This window comes from Notamacropus eugenii, chromosome 4 (assembly GCF_028372415.1).
Source record: "Notamacropus eugenii isolate mMacEug1 chromosome 4, mMacEug1.pri_v2, whole genome shotgun sequence".
Taxonomy (NCBI): Eukaryota; Metazoa; Chordata; class Mammalia; order Diprotodontia; family Macropodidae; genus Notamacropus; species Notamacropus eugenii.
This window is the reverse complement of record NC_092875.1, coordinates 409,118,013-409,139,892: the sequence shown is the minus strand read 5'-3', so window position 1 is coordinate 409,139,892 and position 21,880 is coordinate 409,118,013. Positions and strand designations below refer to the sequence as shown.

Genomic DNA, 21,880 nt, shown 5'->3' with positions numbered 1-21,880 from the left:
TGCAGCTTCCTCAAAGCTCCCCAAAAATTGCCATTTAATTTCTTATGCTGACCTATGATATAGCAAAACCACAGTGGAAAAAGTTGCAATGTGGAAGGGATAACTGTGTATTCTCAGAACAGACTCCATTTTGCATGTGCTGCCCTGCGTGGTTTCAGCTTAAGGTATTATGCTAGGTGATATAAATACAAAATAAAAGGACATTTCTCATGTCCTAAATCATATGTCCCCCCATCGTTGTAGCCATTTTATTTCCCATTTACCTGGTAATCTCCTCTCTGTTTCTCTTCCCTCCTACTTTTTTGGGTGCCTCTTGTCCCCAGAAGCTCCAGTTTTCCTTCTCTTGAGGTATCATGTTTTCCATGGAAGCACACTTTCTCAGAGGAAATGGTTTACCTGTGGATAGCTTCCCTCCAGACTAAACCCGTTGTATATTCCCTATCTCCCATTACTTACATATCTTCCACTATGGAAATTCTCTTCACTGGAACCCCTTGTCCTCATTTTTTAAAGATCTCCTTTTTGTTCCTGCTACATGATCAGCTTACTTCTTTTCCACTTTTACAAAATTTTAATACTGGCTTTGCTTTTACTTCTTGTATATCACTCATCATTGGAAAATATTGTAACCCATTCTTCCACTTCCTTGACCATCATCCACAAGTGTTCTACTTCATATTCTTAAACTCTTAAATTTCTTTATCTCATCACGGTATTGTATCATTCAATTTTTTCTCTTTGTCTTATAATCACCTATTCCTGTTCTTCATCCTTACTGTGACCTTCAATCTTTTCACCACACTTCTTTCCAGGACATCACCCTTGCAATGGCTACACTTTCCTCTCTACTCCATCTTGATCCTTTGTTGATCCAGGTCAACTCTACACCATCCTTTACTCTGAAGTTCTCTGTCATCTTTTTCTTTTATTGACTTCCCCTGCCGAATCGTGACCTTGGATCTCTTCCACTGTGCTCCTGAATGTGTTAACTGAATGAAGCTGGAGAAAATCACAAAACATAGCTGACTGATTCCTCTACAGATTTATGTTACATCATCTTAACTGAGCAACCATTCAGCAAGGCAGTCCTTTTCTGCCTCCCTAATTGATTCTCTATTCCACTTACCACAGTGGCCTTTCCAAACCATTTCATTCCTCTCTAAACCTGTCATAGCCCCTCCTTTCCCCACCTTCTCAACTGAGAACTGCAACTTCCTAGGGGGAAAAAACTGAGAAACTATTGAGACCATTTGCCAAGAGCTTCCTCTTTTTCCCTCCTCCTCATCTCACATTACTCAAATGCTTTTCCCCTCTATTTCCTTCTTCATCCCTGTCTCATTTAAAGAGGTGACCCTTCTCCTTGCCAAAATAAATCTTTTTACAGTTACAAAGTGATGCCATTCCATCCCATCTTCTTCAACAGACATTCCCCTCTATCATCTCCACTCTTTCATTAATTTTCCCTTCCTCTCTGCTGGCTGCTTACCTGCTCCCTAAAAACATACCCATATCTCTCTCATACTTAGAAAACTCTCATTTGACCCATCCCATTAGCTAGCTTCCTATATCTTTCCACTCTTTTCTGGTTAAACTCCTCAAGAAGACCATCTAAAATCCTTATCTCTTCTTCCTTTACTCCCACTCTCTTCTTGTTCTCGTGCCTCCATCTCTTGCCTCTCTCCAACCTCATCATTCAACCAAAACTAATCTCTCTAAAGTTGTTAATGATCTCTTAACTGTGAAGTCTAGTGGCCTGTTATCTGCTTTTATTCTTTTTGACCCCTCTGCAGACTTTGGCACTGTTAATTGCCTTGTTTTCCTGAACATGCTCCTTTCTTCAGATTTTTAAGAAACCGCTCATTCCTGGTTCTCCTTTTCCTGTCTGTTCTCTTCTCCTTTATTGGATCTTCATCCAGGTCATATGTGCTACCTGTGGGTGTCTTTTAAAACTATTGTCTGGGTTCTCCTGTCCTCTCTGTAAAATATTTCATTTGGTGATCTCAGCAGCTCACATGGATTCAATTAGCATCTCTGTGCATATGATTTTCAGATTTATTTATCCAGCCCTAACCTCTCTCCTGTCATCCATTCTTGAATCTCCACCTGCCTATTGCACATCTTGAACTGAATGTCCCATAGGCATCTTAAACTGAACGTGTCATGCTTCTTCCACATTCAAACTGTGTGACTGTGGGTTGGTCACAACGTCTCAGTGCCCCTAGCAGCTCTTTAATATAGCAAGTAACAAACAAGTTGCCAATGTGCATTGGTAGGAGGAGTTGCTACACTTAGAATTTCCTAGGTTGTTGAGTCTATTGGCTAAGCTAATGAACAAATTAATGCCCCCAAATTGGAGATATTTCAACTGCCAGTACTTTCAAAGTTATCTAATCATAGGAAAATAGAGCTAGACCTAAAAGGTATCTAACTTTTTAAATAAAATAACCAACTCAAGGTTCACTTTCCTGTGTAGCTAAGAAATAATTTAAACTAAATCTATCTTTGTAGAAAATATCATTTCTGAAATAGAACATTGAGTTAAATGAATAAATACTTTGAATGTTTTGTTGGGGAAAAAAAGCCCTATACTTTGTAGAATTCATTTAAATGTGTTTTCCTGATGATTTAAGTCTAACTTACCATTTGTGGAGTGCAAAATGACGATATTGAATAGTCCTGAAGGGTACAGATTTTTGATCCAGTCTGTTTTACAAAAAAAAAAAAATACCATTTATGTTGATTTCTGTTTTTAGTTGAATTCTTTAATAATTTAAGCCAAACCAGGAAGAGACAAAACAGAGAAAGAAAATTATAGACCAATTTCCCTAATGAATATAGATGCAAAAATTTTAAATAAGATTTTAGCAAAATGAATACAGCATCTTATCACGAGATTAATACATTATGATCAGGTAGGATTCATACCAGGACTACAGGGCTGGTTCAATATTAGGAAAACTATTAGCATTATCGATCACATCAACAACAAAGCTAACAAAAACCACATGATTATCTCAATAGATGCAGAAAAAGCTTTTGACAAAATACAACATCCATTCCTACTAAAAACATTGGAGAACGTAGGAATAAAGGGAACTTTCCATAAAATAATAAGCAGTATCTATCTAAAACCTTCAGCAAGCATTATATGCAATGGGCATAAGCTAGATGCATTCCCAATAAGATCAGGGGTGAAACAAGGTTGTCCATTATCACCACTATTATTCAATATGGTAATAGAAATGTTAGCTGTAGCAATTAGACAAGATAAAGATATTCAAGGAATAAGAATAGCCAAAGAAGAAACTAAGTTATCACTCTTTGCAGATGATATGATGATTTACCTAGAGAATCCCAGAGATTCAAGTAAAAAATTACTTGAATTAATAAACAACTTTGGCAAAGTTGCAGGTTACAAAATAAACCCACACAAATCTTCTGCGTTCCTATATATTAGCAACAAAGTCCAACAGCAAGAGATAGAAAGAGAAATCCCATTTAAAGCTAGGGTAGACAGTATAAAATACTTAGGAGTCTACCTGCCAAAACAAACCCAGGGATTATATGAACACAATTACAAGACACTTTTTGCACAAATAAAGTCAGATTTAAGTAAGTGGAAAAACATTAGTTGCTCATGGGTAGGCCGTGCTAATATAATAAAAATGACACTTCTACCCAAATTAATATACTTATTTAGTGCCATACCAATTAAACTATCAGACAATTACTTTCTAGAGCTGGATAAAATAATATCAAAATTCATTTGGAAAAACAAAAGGTCCAGAATATCAAAGGGACTAATGAAAAGAAATGCTTGGGAAGGTGGCCTAGCGCTACCAGACCTCAAACTCTACTATAAAGCAGCAATTATCAAAACCACTTGGTATTGGCTAAGAAACAGAGAGGTAGACAAGTGGAATAGACTTGGCACTCAAGATGCAGTAGGCAAGGAATATAGCAACCTTCTGTTTGATAAACCCAAGGACCCCAGCTTCTGGGATAGGAACTCATTGTTTGACAAGAATTGCTGGGAAAACTGGATAACAGTGTGGCGGAAATTAGGCATAGACCCATACCTGACACCGTACACAAGAATAAAGTCCAAATGGGTACATGATTTAGGTATAAAGATTGATACCATGAATAAACTGGAGAAGCAAGGAATAGTGTATTTATCAGATCTATGGAGAAGGGAAGAATTCTTTACTAAAGGAGAGATAGAAAGCATTATGAAATGCAAAATGGATAACTTTGATTACATTAAACTGAGAAGTTTTTGCACAACCAAACCCAATGCAACCAAAATCCGGAGGGATATAGTAAATTGGGAAAGAATTTTTACAGCTAAGCTCGGGGATAAAGGCCTCATTTCTAGAATATATAGAGAACTGACCCAAATGTATAATCATACAAGTCATTCCCCAATTGATAAATGGTCAAAGGATATGAACAGGCAATTTTCAGAGGAAGAAATTAAAGCTATCTATAATCATATGAAAAAATGCTCTAAATCACTATTGGTTAGAGAGATGCAAATCAAAACAACTCTGAGGTACCACATCACACCTATAAGATTGGCAAACATGACAGAACAAGAAAATGATAAATGCTGGAGAGGATGTGGGAAAGTTGGAACACTAATTCATTGTTGGTGGAGCTGCGAGCGCATCCAACCATTCTGGAGAGCAGTTTGGAACTATGCCCAAAAGGCTACAAAAATGTGCATACCCTTTGACCCAGCAATATCGCTACTAGGACTGTATCCCCAAGAGATCATAAAAATGGGAAAGGGTCCCACATGTACAAAAATATTTATAGCAGCACTCTATGTAGTTGCCAAAAACTGGAAGTCAAGGGGATGTCCATCAATTGGGGAATGGCTGAATAAATTGTGGTATATGAATGTAATGGAGTACTATTGTGCCATAAGAAATGATGAACAAGAAGACTTCAGAGAGGCCTGGAGGGACTTATATGACCTGATGCTGAGTGAAAGGAGCAGAACCAGGAGAACTTTATGCACAGCAACGACCACAGTGTGTGAGAGTTTTTTCTGGTAGACTTAGAATTTTGTAATAACACAAGAACTTCTTAAAAAAAAAAATCCCAATGGTGGTTCTCAAGGCAAAATGCCTTCCACACTCAGAGAGAGAAATATGGAAGTCACTCACATAATGTAGCAGATCATGTCTGTGTATGTGTATGTGTTTGTGTATCATGTTCTGATTTGTTATACGATTTCTTTCATTCATCTTAGTCTGACTACATAGCATGACTATAGTGAAAATATACTCAATAGGAAAGTATATGTAGAATCTATACAGAATTGTATGCAGTCGTGGGGAGGGAGGGGGGTAGTGGGGGGGATAAAATCGCAATTGTATGGGAATGATTGTTAAACATTAAAAAATAAAAAATAAAATAAAAAATAAATAAAATAAATAAATAATTTAAGCCAATATTTTAACTTCCTATGTGTTCTGAATTTTCTGCCTCCATCATCACTTAACAAGAATTGCTTCTTCCCTTCTATAAATAGATATTTGGCATTAAACCAGGTTTATCAACTTATATACTCAGTTAAGAGACAGTATAGCAGAATGGATAAAAAGATCTGGCATTGTAGTGAAAAAGATCTGGGATTTGGTCCCACCTCTGCCACATACTAATTTAGTAATCTTGGGCAGGTCACTTTATCTCAATATCAAAGTATCTCTAAGATTGAAAGTTTCTAATTTTCTCCTTGCCATGGTAGAAACGTCTTCCTTATTAGACCCTGAAACCTCAGTTCTAATCCCTATCCCTAGCCTATATACACTTGGTTAAAATACCTTTTCTTGATTTCTGATTGCTTCCCTCCTCATTGCCTTCTAGCTCTGACATTTTGTGTTCTGTAGTTCCTTCTAGCTTTAATATTTTATGTGCTAACATTTTTTGAAGGCAGAGGGATTAGTCTTGCTTTTGCTTGATACTAGAAGGCAGAACTAAGATAAACAGGTAGAAACTGCAAAGAGGGAAAACTCAGGATAAATATGTAATTGCTAACAATTAGAGTTTCTCCCAAATAGAAATATACTACCTAATTCTCCCTCGCTGGAGGTCTTCAGTAAAGTTTGGGTGCCCAGTTGCTGGCCTTGTTGTTAAAAAATATATATATATTCTTTTTCTGTTATGGACTGTACCTAGATGGATGCTGGAAATGCTTTCAACTCTGAAATTCCTGCTTGATGGATCTATATACTACCAGATTTGAAGGGCTGTGAATAATTGGATGTCTCCTGCTCCCATGAGCAAATAATATTTTAGTATTCTGATATCTTTATTTATACTAAAGACATTATCTTAAAAATTAGTTTAATTCATGATGTAGTGTATATTGGACTTTTAAGTTATTTATCCTTAAAATTAGTATGTGTGTAAATACTTAAGCTTTCTAGATTAGATTTTAGAAATAGAATAGACTACTACATTGGTCATGGAATTTGTCTCCTTCAAATATACAGATAAAGAAAATTGAGGCCTAGTTTGTAACTTGTCTAATGTGGTAGATTTAATGTTGGATACTTATGATTACTAAATTATGCCATCCTAATTTGAGACAGCATCACCTTCAAATTTTTGTTCATCTGTTTGTAAATAAAACAATTATTTTGCATTATCAACAATCCCATCTGAATTTACATTTTTGTAACATGAATTTCTTTAAAATAGGTTACGTATTTATTGAAAGTTGAATTTTAGATGGTGTTTAATATTATCTAACATCTCTTATAATGTTGCAAATAATTATGGGTGTGTATATACATGTATATGTAAATAATGTTTTCTGGTATAAATTTATTCAATGTTTTGTTTGACATGTTAAATTGTCATTTTATATACCTATATGTTCGTCCTTCGTTGCCAAAGAAGACCATGCCATCAGAGAAATAATGACATGACTTGCACTTGACTTTGTTTTGAGTGAGGGAGGCTCTATGCAGGTCACCAGCCTTACTTCTCCTCTAGAGTCATCTGAATCCAGTGACCAGATATTCATCAGGATGACTGGAGATAACCCAGGATGAGGCATTTGGGGTTAAGTGACTTGCCCAAGGTCACACAGCTAGTGAGTGTCAAGTGTCTGAGGTGAAATTTGAACTCAGGTCCTCCTGACTCCTGCACTGGTGCTCTCTCTACTGCACCACCTAGCTGCCCTTTTAGATACATTTTAAAAAATATTTTTTATATTTTTTTTTATATATGTATGGTAACTTTATATACCGACAGTAATTTTGTTTTCTGAAAGGAAATTTGTGGCTAATGTAGGGAATTGGGAAGGGTTAAAATCAGTCAGTGCATAAAAATTTATTAAACACCTACTGTATATCAAGAATTGTGCCAAAAGAGCAAAAGAAGTTCTGCTCTCGAGGAGTTTCCAATCTAGTGGAGGAAACAACAATTAACAATTATAAATAAACAAGCAGTATACAGCATAAATAGGAGAGGGAAGGCACTGGAATTAAGAGGGCCTGGGAAATAATATTAGAAATTAACTCTCGCTAGCCAAATATCCATGGCATTTCACTAATAGAAACCATAAAGTGTACTTGAAATAGGAAGTCTCAGTTTTAAGAACTTCTATTTGAAGAAGAATACAAATGTAAAGAAGCTAGATTTAAAAAAAACAACTGTACCTTTTTTAAAAATTGAAAAATTTTCCTCATCCATTGGAAACAGTTGATAACGAGCTATTTAACATTTACAAGTGTATCATTTGTTTAAGGTTAGAAATTATATGAAAATAATGGTTCTTCTTTGAAGAATACACCTTCTTGTGTCAATTTCATTTGTTCCTAAATTTTCTGTTTCAGAATTTTTGACAACTGGATTTTTCAACCAAAGTAATTAAACTAATTGTTAGATTAAAATAATTATGAAGGTCACACCTAGTTGGATTATCTTTGTTTTTAAATTATGATGAAAGTTTTTCAATTTTAATATCCCATTATTAAACTATGCAATTGTACTTTACACTATTAAGAATATACTTAAGATTTTTTCCTTCTGATGCCATCATTTAGGGATCCCAGTTCCAGAATAGTTGCTTCAGCTTTGTGTTCTCTATTTGTTCGTGACAAACTAGCTACTGTACATTCACATAGAGTAGTACAGCCTTTGCCACTGGCAGTCTCTCTGTGTGACAGAGCCTGTAGGCTGACATAAAGTTCAGCCTGTTGTGAACTGTTAAGTGGGAGCCTGCCAAAAACTCAGCAGACAGAACTAATTGGGGAGAAAAAGGATTTTTGTGCCCTCATCTCTCCCTCTTTCATTTTTTTTTTTACAAGACGGATATTGTTAAAGTAACTTGTTTATGTAAGATTTGTCTGCCTCTATTTTCTCGTTGCATGAATCATTTTTTAACTTCAAGTCTTACACTGCAGGTCACTGAGCACTTCCACATGGTGGCTGGCAAAGGACCAAACTCAAGACACGCAACTCATCACAGTTGATGAAAAATTGGTAAGGGTTTTTTTTTCTTTTCTTCCTTTTTTTTTTACAACATATTGCTATGATTCTGCCTTCAGGTTATTTCTGTTCAGTAGGCATTCAGGACGGTATTCTGTGTTTCTTGCAGAAAGAAATATAAATTTTAACTTCTAGATTTGTAGTATGCTTTAAAAAAAAATATTAGTAAACCATAAGAAGATTATGTATTAAAGTACTATATGCAGTCACATACACAAATATTAAGCAACAAATGAGAAATTATGAGAGGCCTGGATCATAGTGGTTAAATTGTGGTCAAGTTGCAATGAGTAATTGATTTTGTTTTTGATTTATAAATGTACTATTTTTTAATTCCCTGCTCCCATTTAATGAAATTGCAATATATTTGCCAGTACTTTAAAAAATCAAATGTATTAGGTTTTCCTTTTTACTAAAGAAATAAAGTTTAAAGAACCATGCAAAGTTATCGTTACTATATACATACCTCATTTCTGCATATGCATGAAGGTTAGATTACAACTAGAAACAAATGCACAACATTCTTCTGTTAATCAGTAGCAGATTAGAATTTTGGCAACAATCACTTATAAAATTTTTCAATGTGTGGTCCATTACTTTAGATGCAACCTGATATTTATGCTTATATTCTACAATGGCATAACTTTTGTGAAGCTTCCAAGACTTCTGGTGAAAATGTGTCATAGGATAAACCTGCTTTTCATTGGATTTTTGAATTACTATATACTATAAGGGTATGTTTCTTGATTACTCCCCTTCTGTTTGTGCCTTATATTGTTCACCTTTTGGCAGGAAATGGTACCTAAAATATTTAAAGCAGAATGCTAGAAATGTACTTTACACATATGGAAGTTCCTGAAGCATAACATTGAACATTTAAATAATGAATACTTAGGATCTTGTGCTTGGCATATTATGTCTTAAGTCTTCTGTAAATTGTAGTTCGAGTTCAGTCCCTATGTGCTTGATTTTATTAAGCAAATTTAAAACTGATGAATTAAAATTACATGTATGTAAGATATAAACTAAAATATGGTTTTAATTTATGTAGATTATGATCCCATGTTAGTTTTATATAAAAACAGTGACTATTCAGTAGTCAGACATAGCTTTTGAGTTGTCCTTAGAATTACTTGTAATTTAAGACCCATGGAGGTGAGTGCCAGTTGTGGTTTGGTCTGTGATGTTCTTGCGCCCCTGATTATGAAACTTGAATTTGATATACTTAGTTTATAAACTTTGGGATGGTATTATTTCAACAAGTGTTGTGGATATAAATTAGATTAAATTCAGCAAATAAATTTATTTAATACTTCTTGCATTCAATATATTTCATCTGCTTTCTGAAACCCAAAAAAACATTTAAAATTTTTTGTCTTCCTAGTCATTGGCCTGTTCTGCAGGAGAAATTGTTTTTTACTTTGGAGAAGTCATTATTTCACAACAATTCTTATTTCCTGTATACAGATCTTAAATAGCTATCACACCTTTCTATTTGTCTGAAATATGGCTTTAAATTAATTTGAATTTTATTTTTTATGTTTTTATTTGGTTTTAACCTTTATGCCAATTCAAGTTAATAAATATAAGTATTTTATGTTATCAATAATTTCCCCTCTGTGAAGTGATGGTAAGGAATTCTTAACCTTTTTTCTGCCTTGTACCCCTTTGGCAATATCAAAGCCTAAAAAATCTTTCTAGGAAAAATGTTTTTGTATGCATAAAATAAAATAAAAATACATAGGATCACAAAGACAATTCATTATATTGAAATAATAATTAATTTAAAAAAATAAGTCCACATGCTCCATGCTAATAAAAACCCATAGACTTCCTTACAAGTCTTTCTAGTTCTAAATTATATGGTTCTATAACAAAATTATTCACAGAATTTCAAAACTTAACAGTTGGAAAGGACCTCAGTGAGTGTCAAGTGCAAATCATGAGAAAAGAATATACCTCACAGGTGACTGTCCAAGCTCTACTTATGGATCTCCATAATGGATTCCTCTTATGGAGGGGGAACCTATCACTTGTCAAAATAAGTGACTCCACTTTTTGGATAGATGTGGAAATTGAGGCAAACAGGGTTAAGTGACTTGCCCCCAGAGTCACATAGCTAGTAAATATTTGAGACCAAATTTGAGCTCAGGAAGATGAGCTTTCCTGATTGCAGGCCTGGTGCTCTGTCCACTGCTACCACCTAGCTGCCCCAGTAGATTTGAGAACCATCAGTTTAGAGGATGATTGCTGATGAAATAATCACCAGTGAAGTAGTATTGAGGGAGAAGAGGGCCCAGAGCAGAACCCTGTGGAACAGCCATGGTTAACAGGCCTTACCTGGATGAAGATCCAGCAGAGAAGACTGAGAAAGAATGGTCATATAAGTGGAAAGAGAACCCGGAGAGAGTTTTTTCAGAAAAAAAACTGGAGAAGAGAATATGAAAGGGAAGCAAGTAATTGACCATGTCAAAAGCTATAGAGAGATCAAGATGAGGACTGAAGAAAGGCCATTAGATTTGGCAAGAGCACAGAATACAGACTACATAAAGTTAAGAGAGTGAGAGGAAAGGAATAAAATAGAGGAATCAATTGTAGACAACCTTCTCAAGGAGTATAGCCATAAAAGGCAGAAGATATGCAATGATAGCTAACATGGATGGACGGATAAAGTGAGATTTTTTTTGAGGATAGGGAGACATACATGGGCATGTTTTTAGAGGGAAGCAATCAGTACACAGGGAGAGATTGAATATTGGAGTGGAGGTAGTAGGGCAAACTGTTGGAGAAGACAGTATGAAAACTTGTACACTGGGCAAGGAGAAGGACCATCTCATTATGTGAGATGGGGTAAAATATAGTGGCAGAAGGCATCTCTGGATAATGTGAGGTGAGGAGAGAAAAAGAGAGAGCCTTTGGCTAATGTCCTTAATATTTTTAGTAAACTACTAAGCAAGGTTCTTAACCAAGAGGGGGTGAGGGAGGAGTGACTGGTGTTTTGAGGAGGAATAAAGAGGAGGAGCTGCCATAGTAAGTGGAATTGTGATTTAATTAAGGAGGTGCAAAGTGATTGCCTTCTAACCATGAGGGCCTGGTTGAGCTTATGTAACATACCTTTGTAGCGGATCAAGTCATCACAATTTTGCAATTTTTATCTGAAATGCCTTCTTGATCAGGTTTCTTCCCTGAAAGAGAGGGTGACAGGAAATGGTGTTTCTCCTTTTCCAGCAGGAGGCAGGAAACTCAACTTTATGGAATAGCATTTTTTCCCCTTACCCTGAAGGCAGGAGACTAGTTCCAGATGGAATGTTATTTTTCCTCTTCCTCTAGGAAGCTGGAAACTAGGCAGAAAACTTAGCAGGACAGAATATTTCTCCTCTTACCTCAAAGGAAGAAGACTGATACTTAATAGAATGGCATTTTTTCTCCTCAACAAAAGGACAGGGTTCTTTCAGAGGGAGTTCCTTTAGTTACTGTGCATGAGATATTTGATGACAGTTTATTTTCTGGTTTTTTAAAAGCATAAATAAGTACCTAGCATGCATAAAACATCAATCCTCAGGAAACATTCACTTGTATTAATGACCTCTTTGCCAGACTTCTGTTCCCACACTTTAGGTATATAAACAACCTTTAATAATTCTTCCTCACTTTGTTCTTCAGATCATAAGCCTACTACAAGAAGAACGTATAAAATCTTTATGTTATAAAGATTATAAAATCTTTGTAAAAACTTATTTGGGAACATAGTTTTATAATTATTTTGTAGTCCATACTACTACATGTAGTACTTCTCACGGGCATTAAAGAAAGCATATATAAATTATTATTTCTGTGGCCCTTAGCTTTTGTTGCAGGGAGCACTCAGAATATGGAAGGGAGATGGATGCGTTTCTTTGCCTTTGTGCTTTATTAAGAGGTTAACTGTTTTGTGTCTTCCATGCCCCATCTTCTTTCTTGTAGCACCTTTAGTGAATATTTAAGTCTAGTGATCTTGCTTACTATTTTTTACATTCGCTTTGTGTGACATATATTTGTTTTATTGTGGTTTTTTTTAGCTTAAGGTTGTTGATGAATCAAACATAAAAGTGTGCTTTTATGATTTTCAGCAGTTTTAAATTAGCTCTTTTAAAATGTCTTACTCCTTCTGTTGTTACATTTGCTTTATATTTACTTGCCACTGATATCAGACTTTTATTACAAGGGAAATTTTGAAATACCATTGAAAGACTATTAGAAGACTGCCATTTTGCTTTTAATGAGTTAACAAAATATCACATCATTAATTTATTCTTAGCATATCACTTAATTTAAAATTTTCATTTTGCTGGTATTCTTGCCTATGTTTATATACAGAGTTCAGGTTTCCAGTTGTTGGTTCCCATGTAATTGTCTTAATGATAGTAAATACTATTCATTTAAATTGTTAAAAAGGCATCTGTAGAGGGTTGCAGATCTAGTTTTATAATGCAGGTTTAACAAAAAAAGTTTTACTTAAAACTGCCTAATGTTTTCTTGTTGTATCAGACATATAAAGTATCAAGTTTCTTTATTTTGTTTTTTATTTTAAAACTTGGGGAAGAGGGAAGGTGTCATTTTATATTCCATTCTGCTGCTCAACATTCTGACTTACTCTAAGCTGTGTGACCCTTCTATAAAATGTTTTTAGTAGGTAGATTGATATGAACTGTCATTCTCAGTTGTTGTATTGTTACTAATTACTTTGTTTCATGGCAATTCGGTCTTCTTAATTAAAATAATGTTTCACTTTAGACTTTACTTCTTGATGCTACTTGCTTTTTTAGAAGTAATTGCTCTTAGATTAAGGAAGTAACAGAAGTAGCTGAGTCAACTGACTGGGTAGTTGTAATGCTTTTCAGAAGAATGTCTGAAAGCAACAAGTTATCTAATATCAGAAAAGTTTTCCTCTCACTAATAGTGCTAATAAAGAAATGTTTGTCTTATGCCTTAGAAAGTTTTTATGAAAGTGACTGGTTTTTAACAGGCTTTCAAGAATAGCAAAATTGTTTTATTTCCTGTGTAAATATGCTTATGTTGCTTTTGGTTTTGAATATTGCGGATCTTAACAGTTAATAACCAATTTTTTAAAGTACACATACTTGAATAATTGGTTTTAAAGAGGTGAGTGGGAAAAGATTATAAACCAAATTTAATGGCTTAAATTTGCTTTGACTATTGGATTTTTTTATGAGGGTCAGTTTTCTTTTGGTGTATGGTGGTGCTATCTCTGGTAGATTATTGGAAGGGGGAGTGTCTGCTGTGATTGGGCTTAAACAACCTCCTCGCATCTCAAGTGTCTGTTTTGTCTGGACTTTCCTCACGCAGCATTCTTGTGCAAAAATGTCAAGGCTTTAGTCTGGAGCACTGGGTCAAAGGATATGTCTCTTTGAAGGGGAGACAGGAGTTTTTTATGTTTTATTCACTAAGTAGTATTTCATTTTACATCAAAGAATAGCAGCCTTGGAGAGCCTACCATGGTGGCAGTTTAGCATGCGTGTTTTTTTTTCCTTAAAAATTTCCACTTAATATAGAAAAAGTTATTCCCGAGACTTTTCCAGGCTATAAATATGTGTATGTTCAAAAATAAGAGAATACAAATGGAAGAAGAAGTAATATTCACTGTAAACTTAAGTTTGTGGTGAAAATTTGGACTAAAATATCATTTTAGGTCTGGTAATTTTTTTATACCATATGTTGTCTATTGAAAAAAGGTGAGTGAAACCTTAGAGCCCTGGCATTAACTCAGTGCAATAGGGAGGGACAATTCCTTGGGAAAGGAACAATTTAGGACAAAAGAATTATTCTTCAAGACTTAGGCATCACTATTTGGCATTTGCAGATTTATCACTGTCTATGATCAATATAAAATTTCTAAATAAGGAAAAGATAATATTTTGGTAAAATTAGATTTTTTTTTTTTAAAAAAAACCTTGTTGCCAAATTATTGGATAGGGTGAGAGGCATGAGTTTTATTACTATCAATAATGTTCATTATGTAAATTTTTTTTTAAAAAACCACCTCTAATTATTCTCTTCTGTTAGAGAAGATGATTGTACGTAATTAGCATGTATATGATGAGTTAATAAATTGAAACTTTTTCTAAATGACCCATTTTATGAATGAATTCGTCTTCTAAAATCATTGATCAGCTTACATAAATCAAGATTAACAAATTATTTAAATTGTAGTAATGTTTCATCGTCATTTGATGTTTAACTTTATTTTTAAAACAGACATAGCATTTATAATTAATGTACACCATTTTAATTATAATATAATTATACAAGTAAATTTTAATTTATGTAGTGTGCTTTTTCCTAGAGAGCAATTATGAGAAAAGAGATTACTTATTACCACACTTTCTCAGAAAGTACTAATTAAAAATGCACTCATTTGCTTCTCACAAAACTGTATTAAATGAATTATCTATAAACTTAATACCTAAAAAGCAAATAAAGAAATTAATATATTTTATGTATAAATGTACATAGACATCTCTACATAAATTTTACAGGATAACTGTTGAAGCTGGAAAAAGAAAATAAGATTTTTAGACCAAAACCAAGAAACCTTCAGCACTTGAAATAGAGAATTATTCCCCTGTATTAAAATAAAAAAGGAACAAAAGATCTTTCCCCTAAAGTATTCATCCATCTCTTTTATCAGTGGTACTTAAACAATTAAAGCAGTATTTCTCCCCTTTGTTCTTGCTTGGAATACATGAACAAATGACACTGCTGGAGAACTGAACTGGAATGTTTTATCTGTTGAAAGCTTAAAAGTCCTGTGTACCAATTAGCCAAATACAGTGAAGGTTTAAATTGTTAATAGCCACAACGTCTTTAATGCGTAGACCTGTAGTACTCTAATTCTGTATAACAGTTCTTTATTGTCTGTCTCTTTGAAGTAGAGTAACTGTGTCATTTCTTTTCTGGCTCTACTACCTGCTTTGTGTGGAAATTCTGTATACTACTTTATACTTGCTTTCAATATTTAAAATTCTTACATATTATTATGTAGGAGTTTTGATTTTCACAAGGTGGAGGCCAGATAATTATTTGTATGTTGAACTTTCATTTTAAAATGATGCATGTTTTAAGAAGTTGCTACTGTGGACCCTCTTGGTAATTAAGAATGCATTGTCACAGCTTTATTGATTTAAATTATATGTTATAGGATATGTTGTGGGGAGAAAGAAAGCAAAGATTATCTAGTTTAACCCTTGTATTGAGATATGTGTGTATGTATGTATATATGTATAAAACAAATGATAGAAACATAGGCAACAAAGAGGGGAGAGACCAGTATGATGAGGGAACTCACATGGAGAATAGAATCCCTGGAGGGTAAGAGGTGTGGGGACAAGATAGGAAGACCTATAGGATCATGCATTTAGATGGAAAGGTGCCTAAGTGGAAACCAGTGTCTAGAGAAGTAAGTGACTTGCCCAGAGATTATAGAGGCAGTTGTGAGATTAATCCAAGTCCTTTGGCTCTTTAACCAGTTTTCTTTCCACAGAACCACAATCGGTCAACAAACATTAATTGTTTACCTTGTGCTAAGCACTGGTGTTAAAAAGAAAAAGCACAAAACAGTCCCTGCCCTCCAGTAGTTTACAGTCTAATTGGGAAGACAACATGTACATAGACAACCTCAGAAAGCTGTAGGAACTGGTGAGTAGAAGAGATTGAGGGTAAAGGGAAAGGCCTATTGCAGGTGACATTTGAGTTTAGTCTTTCAGAAAGCTAGGAATTTTATGAAGTGATTGTAGCGGGGGAGAGCATTCCAGACAGCAGAGGCCAGCAAATGAAAAGACACAAATAGGGGAGAGGGATACTGTATGAACTAGGGCAGTGGGTGTGCATGTGTGGAGAAGTAAGAGGTGTGGAGAAAGAAATGATAAGATTTGGCAACTGATTGGATATTTGGAGCAGGAGTGAAGAGCCAAGGATGACGCCAGTTAGATGTTTGAGTAGATATCACCTGCAAATGGAGATCAGAACTGTTCTTCTTGGTCATAGAAGGCAGAACTAGGAGACATAGGTAAAAATTAACAAAGAGGCAAATTCCAGCTCAGCATAAAGAAAAACTTCTTAATAATTACGGGTTTCAAAAAATATAGTGGTCTTTCTTGGGGTATAGTGAGATGACCACCTGTCAATAATAAGGAAAGAATTCTTGCTTAAATATGACCAAAACTGTGGCATCTGAGGTCTTCTTCAATCTGGAAATTCTGTGAGAGTCTGTTTTCATGTGTTCTTGGATAAATCCAATAAATTGGATGTAATTATAACTATTAATCAGGAACCCTTATTAATGTATTTGTATTTGTCCTGGCATACAACAAAATGTTTTGTAGAGTGTACACTTAATAAATATTTGTTGAATTGACTCTGCTTTACTTTGGGGGATACCTATTTGTGTTTTCATATGTAAACATATTCATATATTTGTAAAAATACATACATATAGAAAAATATGTAGAATATGTGTATATATACCATACGTACACACATGTATTCACTTGTTCAAATATGTGGCATATATGCATGTTTTGTGTTTTTTATGCATTTTTAAATTTATTTAATGATTGACCATGGTTGACTTGTTTTTTAAAAATAACACTATAATTTGTGGAGAACTGAAGCCTTCCTAGTCCTTAGCAGCTGTTAGGCCTTGGTTTAGCTACTGTCCCTCAAGTAGGTACTGACAAGTTTTATGTATTTAGGCTTACAAAATCCACCTAAACTAATGCTAACTATGATATTTGGAAGATATTTGGAAAGACTTATATATACTGATATCCAGAAAAGTAAATAGAATTATAAGAACATATATAATAACTATTAAATCATATCTTCCATTCACTTCCTTTTCTTCCCAATCTCATTTTTCCTTTCTCTATCCCTCCTTTTTCCTTTGTTACTCTCTTCCTTTTGCTTCTCATCCTTGGGTTTCTAGGAAGCTGTAGCCTGACTGACCTGAAGAGAAGAAAGAAAGGTAGCAGAAGTTACTATCTGATGCTGCCCTTGCTGTTACTGGATATTGTAGTTTGTTCTCAGGTGTTAGGTGTTAGGTGCATAGACTGGTAAATATGACCAACAGTGTGATCTTCGCATTGGTGATATATAGGTAATAAGTGAATGTTGAGCCCCACGTAAAAGGACAGTGAATTATTGATCTCAGTGGGGATCAGATTGTATCAGTCCATCAGTAACTTAGGGATTTTTTTCCACTGAACTTGGTGAATGTAACATAGATAACAAATAGCAATATTCCTTCAGAACCATGATTTGTTTCTAGGTCCTAGGATTTCACATCCTGCAATAGTCCTACTATACCATGCTACCTCAAGTAAGTCTTTAACATATAATTGCTGGTTTGATTTAAGTCTTGGGCTCTGGTTACACAGAGTTCTGAAATTAAACTAGCTAGTTCAACAGAATTAGAGAGAGCCATGAATTTTGGATTTTTTTTTCAATTTTCTACATTAGTCTATAATAAGTTGCTCTTTGTTCTCCATGTTTCTGCCATATTCCCTTCTTCAAAACCCTACTGAAGACTCACTTATGAGTAGGTTTAGATCAACTTCTTACAACCCATTCTGGGTTGAACCTTACTCTTACTATTCCCTAGGTGATTTAGGAGCAATATTGGAACAAAATGAGACACATATAGGTAATTCAGCAGTTAACAAAGGGGAATTACCTAGCTATATCAGGAGAAGGATATTCAGCAAGGATTAAGCATTGAGGACGCCTTGAGTTGATTCAATACAGTGATACTCCTTTGACCAACTTGCCCTTTGTGATCTGTGAACCAACCATTGAAGCGCCTGCCTGGAGCTCCTTATGGTTGTTTTATATACTCATGACCAGGAAGTAATGCCAGCAGCCCAGCTTTTTTTAGATCCCTCCAAGCCAAGCAAGTCTTAAAATACCTTTTAAGAAAAAGTAGACTAATTTGCTTAGTAACAGGAGGTACTACCACATATCATATTTCAAAGTAAGCTCATTTAACATAATGTGAAAGATCACATCCTTTAAAAAAACTAAAGGAGAATGGAAGGAGGCACATACCTTTCAGATATATGATTTGGGGGCAAGTGTATAAAGAAAGAAAGGATAGAGAAAATCCCCAAAGAAAAAATACATGGTTTTGATTATATAATATAAAAATACTTTTGCAGACAAAATTGGTATAATTAGAATAAAATGAGTCTCTTCTCACTCTAGTCAGTTTTACACTTAACTGCCAAAGGGATCTTAAAGTGAAGCTCTGACCCATGTCACTCTACTACTCAAGAAACTTCAGTGACTTCCTTTCACCTCTAGGACTAAACCCTCTGTTTCCTTTTGAAGCCCCTTGTACCCTTTGCCCTTTATTACCTTTTCCATCTTCTTTCACTTTATTCCCTGCCATGTACTCTATGATCAGGTAACACTGGTCTTCTTGCTATTCTTCTTACAGGACACTTCTACTTTCTGATTTTGTGCCTTCTTATATTGGCTGTCCCCCATGCCTAGAATGCTTCCTTTAAGTCTCAGTTTAAATCACATGTTCTGGAAGGGACTTTTCATAGTGGTTCCCTTAGCTCCCACATGTGCCTTCTTTATGAGATTACCTTCTATTTGTCTATTTATAGGCACCAATGGAGTGGAACAGGGCTGTGTGCTTGCTCCCATGTTTTTTAGCATGATGTTTTCAGCTATGATGTCAAATGCTTTCAATGAGGATGAACATGGCATCAAGGTCAGCTACTGCACTGATGGTAGATTCTTCAATTTGAAAAGGCTACTAACCAAGACCAAAGTAGAGAGAATATTGGTGCACAATTTTCTGTTTGCAGATGATTGTGCACTCAGTGCAGCTTCTGAGGCTGAGGTGCAACAAAGCATGGATCAGTTCTCTGCTGCTTGTGGTAATTTTGGCCTAATAATTAAAACCAAGAAAACACAGGTGCTCCATCAGCCACCACCACATCATCCATATGTGGAACTATTAGTTACAACAAATAGAGAAGTTTTGAATGGTGTGAATAAGTTCACTTGCCTTGGTAGTGTACTTTCCAGGGATGTACACATTGAAAATGAGGTTGATGCACACATTCCCAGAGATAGTTCAGTATTTGGGAGGCTCTGAAGAAAAGAATTGAGCAGCTGATCTAATCTCAGCCCTGAGTGCTGGTGTGGCGAAACTGGAGGCAGTTGTGGAGAAGGAATTCTACTACTCGCAGATTCTGGGCAGAAAACTTTTTGGTTGCTCCCAGACCAGTGTGCAGGCTTAATTGTGCCACCTTGTAGGAACTGAGATCATATAGGTCCCTAGAGTATACCCTCCTCTTGACAAAGAACCCAAAAGTCAAGTAACTGGTTGAGAAAATGCCCAAAAAAGGGGGAAGAAAAAGACTGTGGAAGGTTACTTTCTTGGTGAACAGGTATTTCCTCCCATCCTTTACCATCAGGGGAAGACATAAAAGTCAAGGCTTCTGCATCCCAAACATCCAAAATAAATATGCAGTGGTCTCAGGCCATGGAAGAGCTCAAAAAGGATTTTGAAAATCAAGTAAGAGAGTAAGAGGAAAAATTGGGAAGATAAATGAGAGCGATGCAAGAAAATCATGAAAAGCGAGTCAACAGCTTGCAAAAAGGAGACGCCAAAAAATGCTGAAGAAAATCATACCTTAAAAAATAGGCTAACTGAATTGGCAAAAGAGGTCTAAAAAGCCAGTGAGGAGAAGAATGCTTTGAAAAGCAGAATCAGACAAATGGAAAAGGAGATTCAGAAGCCCAGTGAAGAAAATATTTCCTTAAAAATTAGAATGGAACAGATGGAAGCTGACTTTATGAGAAACCGAAAAATTACAAAACAAAACCAAAAGAATGAAAAATTTGAATACAATGTGAAATATCTCATTGGAAAAATCACTGACCTGGAAAATAGATCCAGGAGAAACAATTTAAAAATTATGGGACTACTTGAAAGCCATGATCAAAAAAAGAGCCTAGACATCATCTTTCATGAAATTATCAAGGAAAACGGCCCTGATATCGTAGAACCAGACAACAAAATAAATATTGAAAGAATCCATGGATCACCTCCTGAAAGAATTCCAAAAAGAGAAACTCCTAGGAACATTGTAGACAAATTCCAGAGTTCCCAGGTCAAAGAGAAAATATTAAAAGCAGCTAGAAAGAAACAATTCGTGTATTGTGGAAATACAGTCAGGATAACACAAGATCTAGCATCTTCTACATTAAGGGATCAAAGGGCATGGAATATGATATTCTAGAAGTCAAAGGAACTAAGACTAAAACCAAGAATCACCTATCTAGCAAAGCTGAGTATAATACTTCAGGGGGGAAAAATAGTCATTCGATGAAAGAGAGGACTTTTCAAGCATTCTTGATGAAAAGACCAGAGCTGAAAAGAAAATCTGACTTTCAAACACAAGTCAAGAGAAGCATGAAAGGGTAGACAGGAAAAAGAAATCATAAGGGACTTAATAAAGTTGAACTGTTTACATTCCTACATGGAAAGAGAATATTTGTAACTCTTGAAACTTTTCTCAGCATCTGGGTAGTTGGTGGGATTATACACCCACACTCACAGAGAGCACAGGGTAAGTTGAATAGGAAGAGATCATATCTAAAAAAACAAAATTAAGGGGTGAGAGAGAGAGGAGAAATGGGGCAAATTATCTCTCATGAAAGAGACAAGAAAAAGCTTTTTCAATGGAGGGGAAAAGCGGGGAGGTGAGAGGGGAAAACTGAAGCTTACTCCCATCACATTTGACAAAGGACGAATAACATGCACACTCAATTTGGTATGAAAATCTATTTTACACTACAGGAAAGTAGGGGAGAAGGGGATAAGCAGGATGGGGGGATGATGGAAGGAAGGGCAAATGGGAGGAGGGAGCAATTAGAAGTAAACAATCTTGCGGAGGGACAAGGTCAAAAGAAAGAATAGAAGAAATGGGCAGGATAAGATGGAGGGAAATATAGTTAGTCTTACACAACATGACTATTATGGAAGTCATTTGCAAAACTACACATATATAGCCTGTATTGAATTGCTTGCCTTCTCAGTGGGATTGGGTGGGGAGGGAAGAGGGGAGAGAAGTTGGAAGTTAAAGTTTTAGGAGCAAATGTTGAGAATTGCTTTTGCATACAACTGCAAAATAAGAAATACAGGTAGTGGAGTATAGAAATTTATCTTACCCTACAGAACAAAAGAGAAGATGGGGATAAGGGACGGGAGGGCTGTTAGAAGGGAGGGCAGATTGGTGGAAGGGGTAATCAGAATACTTGGTGTTTTGGGGTGGGAGGAGGGAAGAGATGTGGA

The 21,880-nt window shown here is 35.4% G+C and overlaps 1 protein-coding gene across 1 annotated transcript in view; it reads left to right on the top strand.

The window, feature by feature from the left end:
• Positions 1–21,880, top strand: part of NDUFS4 (NADH:ubiquinone oxidoreductase subunit S4) — a 131,942-nt gene that overhangs the window by 46,253 nt on the left and 63,809 nt on the right. Inside the window, exon 3 of the mRNA XM_072606646.1 lies at positions 8,427–8,505. Coding sequence (XP_072462747.1) covers positions 8,427–8,505 — 79 coding nt within the window. The remainder of the gene's footprint in view (positions 1–8,426; positions 8,506–21,880) is intronic.